General features: G+C 40.4%; 1 protein-coding gene across 1 annotated transcript in view; it reads left to right on the top strand.

Annotated features, from left to right (window-relative positions):
- SIDT1 (SID1 transmembrane family, member 1) overlaps positions 1 to 5,794 on the top strand; it is a 104,518-nt gene that overhangs the window by 62,188 nt on the left and 36,536 nt on the right. The window contains exon 10 of the mRNA XM_012652217.1: positions 1,098 to 1,141. Coding sequence (XP_012507671.1) covers positions 1,098 to 1,141 — 44 coding nt within the window. The remainder of the gene's footprint in view (positions 1 to 1,097; positions 1,142 to 5,794) is intronic.

The raw sequence follows: 5,794 nt of genomic DNA, 5'->3' as shown, positions 1-5,794 counted from the left end.
TGACACCACTGCACTCTACCCAGGGTGACAGAGTGAGACTCTGTCTCAAAAACAAACAAACAAAAAGAAAAACCTACAATGAAATGTCACATTCACTAGGATGGCTATAATAAATTGTTAAATGAAAAATAACAAGAGTTGGCAAGGATATGGAGAAATTGAAACCCTTGTACATTACTGGTGGGACTGTAAAACAGTTCTTGCTATGTAGCCACTGTGGAAAACAGTTTGGAAAAAAAGTTAAGCATAGAGTTACCTCATGCCCAGCAATTCTACTCCTAAGTATAAACCCAAGAGACTTGAATACACATTTCCACACAAAAACTTTTACAAATGTTCACAGCAGTATTATTCATGACAGCCAAAAAAGTGGAAACAGCCAAAATATCCATCAAGTGCAAATAAATAAATGAAATGTGCTATATATATTTCATTGGAATATTTTTCAGCCATAAAAAGACTGAAGTACTGATACACACTACAGCATAAATGAACCTTAAAAACATTATCCAAAGTGAAAGAAGTCAGACACAAAAGCTCACATATGGCAAAAGTTCACATATAGTATGATTCCATTTATACAAAAGGTCCAGAATAGGCAAATTTATGGAGACAGAAAGTAGATTAGTGGTTGCCAGGGTCTGGGGAGTGAGGACCGGGGAGTGAGTGCTAATGGGTTTGGGATTTCTTCTGGGAATGATGAAAACGTTCTGGAATTAGGCAGTGGGCATAGTTGTACAACTTTGTGAGCATACTAAAACTCACTGATCTGTGCACTTTAAAGGGTGAATTTTACGGCATGTGAATTATATCTGAAAATTGATGGATGAATGAATGATGCATCTGCGTGGGAGTGGAATTGCTGGGCCATATGGTAACTCTATGTTTAACTTTTTGAAGAACTGCCAAACTGTTTTCCAAAGTGACTGCACCATTTTCCATTCCCACCAGCAGCAATGTGTTAGGGTTCCAATCCCTCCCCAGCCAAAAATTTAAGAGATACTAGAAGACAAATCTGCAACAAAGTCTATAGGGAACAAATGTAAAATGCTGAGGTTTTCGCTGTCTTAGGAGTATGTACATGTGCTTGTTTGCAGGTTTCAGAGAAAATCCATCGATGGAAGCTTTGGTTCCAATGACGGTAAGAAAAATCCCTGGTTTCAATTCAAAATGATGTCAAATAGCATGGTGACATCCCAGCTGGTGCTGCCCTTATCTCTCTGGCTTTTGCACTTTACAAACACTTCCTTGATTTCTATGCCACAGAGTAGTCCAATCTGCAGTCTTTCTATGGAAAGCAGAGCTAGTGAGAACCAGTTTTATAACTGATAATTATTGCAATGTGGAGCTCACACTAAAAATCTTTACTTGGAGTGTCCCTTGTAGTTATCCACAGATCATTTACCAGCCATTCATCTTTTTTAAAAGTTTAATTGTTTCTAGGACATAATTGTTCACAAAGCTGATTTGTGAACAATAAGAAGAACTTATTATGTCAACTCTAATACAGAATTTACTTTTCCCAAACTGAGATAGAGGCTTTTTTAATTTAAGTATCTAGAAAACAGAAATATTTGAGACTAGCAAGCATAGTAAAAGGTATAGTAACTTTAGGGAATCCAGAGTAATCAAATCTCCAACAATTGTAATATTTTCTTTCTTCCACTCTGAGAGTTTGAACAAAGGAATTCAATTGCCTGATCTTTTTAACAAAACTTAAAAAATTTAAATGTCCTCATTTTCGAAAAGTCTAAATCAGCATGAGTTAATCAATGCTCATAAGCAGTTTGGCATAGAGTGAGAATTTGGAAAAGGAATGATGAAGTGGGACTTGATTTTTAAGTCACACGTAGCAGATGTTTAAGTTTTATGTTTCCACACTTAAATGAGTGCACAGAATCCTAGAAAGATGTAAACTCACTCCCTACCCCCATCCAGCAGGAACATTTCTCCTTTTGTTGGAGGGCTTGCTTTATTTTTTACATTCGACTTTCTTAATGTCAGCATGTCTATTTTTCCAGCCACCCAGGCACTTTGTTTTAATAAACATTCAGCTGCCAATATAAAAGACTGTAAAAGAACACCTGCTCTCATGGCTTCAAATGCTAAGTGCTCCTTTCCCTTTTAGTCATAAAATGCTTAAAAGAATTTGTATTCTTTCTGGATCTCATCTGTTTTCCTACAGTGCTCCCAGGTTTTGTTATTACTTTAGGCTTAGTTGAACTTAGGCCTAAATTCAATTGGTTGGACCCCACTAGGTACACTCTGAATGGTGGCCTGTTATATTTTATTGTATGAGTGAAGTCTTTTTATTGTTATAATAATAGTTAAAGGAATTCCATGTTAAGAAGGGTCTCCTGGACATTGAAGCATAAGTAGACAGAGCTGGGACTTAAGCCAGATCATGGTTCGGGATCAGGAAGCCTCTGAAAATTAGCTAAGAGCTGGAGGCACCCTTCATATGGCAAGCAGGAATAAGTGAGAGACCAAAAGCAGTAAAGTTGTGTCATTAAGATTCATGTAGCTACAAGTAACAACAGTAACAACAACAATAAAATGTGTCTCAAACATGCTTTATCAGTAAAGATGCTCCTATCCCTGAAAGTTGAGCAGAAGGATGGACTTCAGGATCGATTGGATCCAGTGGCTCTAGTCCATTTTTCTGCCATTCTCTTGGCTTCGGTTTACTCCCCAGGCTGGAAATGAGATGGGTCGAGGCTCACACCCTCACCTGACAACTTCAGAGAGAAGCACTTTTTCCAAAGCCCCCAACAACTTATCCTCATGTTTCATTGGCCTAGAGTGGATCATATACTTATTGTTAAACTAGTCACTGCAAGGAATAGATTTACCTACACATCAAACAAACTTAAACTTTTAAAATTAGGGTGAGGTCCTCTTTCTCTGAGACCAGGGTTTCTCCAAGTCAATATTATTGACATTACAAGCCAGATAATTCTTTGCTGTTGAGGGCTATTCTGTACATTACAGGATGTCTAATAGCATCCTTCACCTCTACCCACTAGATTCCTGTAGGATATTCCCTCCTTGTGACAGCTAAACATGCCTCCAGACATTGCCAAATGTCTGGCAAAACTGTCCCCTCTCCTCCTTCTGCTTGAGAACTACTGACCAACGCAGCAGCTGCCAGGCACAAGTGAGGATAACTGGACAAAATGCCAGCTTAGATAGGAAGTAGGGAACAGGGATGCTCACACAAAGGGCTTTGAAATAGGAGGAAAATAAGGAAACTTTGTAATGCAGAGAGGCCACAGGGAAAGATGGCCCCACCTTCAATGGTGACCACTAGTGAGCCAAGACCTGGATGCTTAAAACAAGAGCAGAAGACAAGCTCTGCCCAAGGGAAGAACCAGTTAGTGACTTTTTTAAGCACTTCAAACATAGCATTGAGAAATCAGCCAGGAGCAAGAGACAGAGGCAAGTGAGGACCATATCTGAACGCTAATGTGAGACATCCAGGGGAGGAACCTTTGGAGAGGAGCAAGGACACAAAAATGACTTTTCCTCCCAAGGCCAGGTTCACGGTGTCTGTGTAGCACAGGAAATTCAATGGAGCTCAGAACTACAGGAAATGCCCTGGAATTGTGTCCAGAGAATGCTAGAAGCAGCTTCTGAAAGGGTAAGGGAATCCCACTGGACTTCTCATGTTGTCTGCCCACATCGTTGTGGAGCTAGACATCCAAAGAACTTGGCCTAACACTTTCATGTTAGGTACGACTGGGGTGGAGGACATGGAACCAGGTCCTGTAAGTTGCCCAGTTGGCAGCAGCTCTGTTCTAGTCAGATAGTGATAGGAAGGCTATATATGGAAATCTGGAGGCTACTTTGCATTTTTTTCTTTGATATACCTGCAGTTCTTTAATTAAGTTGTATTTGAAAAATGTCAATGTTGGCTCCAATTATACTGAAAAGCAAAAGGACTTTTTTCATACTTCATGGGATGAAGGAGATAAGACCCTAGAGCCTGGGTAAGAGGGAAATAGTGTTGGTAAAGAGCTGCTCCAGAGGCTTTGAAGGGATTTTTTCACTGTGGATTGAATGACTGGACACTGCATGCTCCAACCATTACTTAATCCTTAAGACAGGGCCTCTGTGATCACCTGAAGGGTACTAAGAAAGACTGTGCTCTGAAAACATTTCCTCCACTTGCTCTATCAGCAGAGAAACCCCACATTTCACATCATTGTTAAAGAGCCTCTTCAGAAATTCAATTACCAACTGGGAAGTTATCCTAATGAAGCCTCCCCCACGGGCCTCTGGGACCACATGAGCTGCCACAATGAACCTGGGGCGCAGCATACGAGGAGATTTCTTCCTCACGTGAGAGAGCTCGACAAGCCTGACAAGTTTGTAGACCTAAGAACCAAATGGCCAACCCAAACCTTCCCTGGATAGAGCTGTTACTGAATCAATCTCTTAGCAAGGAGCAGGGTCTATCGGGGAGAAGACAACGGGTATGCTGAGTTTGGAGGATGCCAGGAGCACGGGCCATCGTCAGGCCCTGTGGCAAGGGCTCTCAATTCTGCTCCTGCCTTTATGCTCTTCTTTTTCAAAATTTCTTTGACTTTTCTTGCCCAGTTTTTTTTTTTCCTAGAGGAATGTTACTTTTACATTTATCTGCAAAGATGAATGATTTTCTTCACTCTCTCCTCAACTTTTGAAACAAAGCACAAGACTAGTTGGGGTAGGTGGCCAACTGGCATCAAAATAAAATGTCATGGCAGCCAGTGCACATCATTTCTGACTCTCTCTTCAGCTTCCAACCTCCTGAGTCTTAGAGGCATAAGGGGGCCAGAACAGCTATAAATATGAAGTCCCTGAAGGATCCAAGTGTGCTCAGAATGAAATGAAATTTTTCTCCTCACGTATAGCACAAAAAGCAAGCGTGCAAGCCTATCCTGTTCTATGTTAGTGAAGTAGACAGATGGCAAGGGGCTCATGCTCAGAGAAAAACACACCAAAACAAGTTTCCTTATTAAGATGAGATCATTCACAATCTTATATGTCTGCTATTCCCAGCCAGAACATTTTGATCTGCCCTATAAACTGATAGCTTGTGTTTAATTTTGCTTTCTAAATACTATACAGTTAAATAAAGATATGGCTTGCCTTCCGAGACCATACTTGAAGTTTGGAAGGAAGTGCTTTAGTTTTTGCATTCTTAAAGAGGACAGAGACATAAGCATAACTAACAGAATACTGTTATCCCATGTTGGCCAATCTCATATTTAAGTTGTGCATATAAAATTCCACAGAGTTAAAACATTTTTGGGTGCTGGCAATGGTATTGCACGTGAAAATCTTGGTGCTCCTGTCCGTCACAGAATCCATGGCATTGCAGTTGCCTCAAAGTCAACAGGGCCAGCAATGACACCCAAACCAGATCATGCTCAGTTATGAACCAGAGCAGAGTACAGAAGTCAGTAATTCGTCAAGTCTGAGCAGACCTACACAGCTGGCTTTATCTTTTCAATGAAGTCGCCACCTAACAAAACAGTGATTGTTTTTGTTTGTTCGCTCGCTTTGATTTTAGTTTTTCTTTTGTTTTTCTTTTCGTTACACACAAGCAAAACATTGGCTCCCACAGAACCATTTCAACAACCTCCTGCCACAACTGAACTCAAGCATTGTCCTACACACACTTCTAATTCCCATATCAGAGGGCTTCCAGTAACACCAAAATGCCAAAAATCTGGGATTTTATGATTTTAGTGCCATTCGTCATTTACTATTTGCATGTTTAATAATTTTCTAAATTGCATTTAGACAAAGG

Source organism: Propithecus coquereli, unplaced genomic scaffold (assembly GCF_000956105.1).
Source record: "Propithecus coquereli isolate 6110/MARCELLA unplaced genomic scaffold, Pcoq_1.0 Scaffold386, whole genome shotgun sequence".
NCBI lineage: Eukaryota > Metazoa > Chordata > Mammalia > Primates > Indriidae > Propithecus > Propithecus coquereli.
Note: the sequence above shows the minus strand (reverse complement) of the source record. Positions and strands in the feature narration are given on the sequence as shown.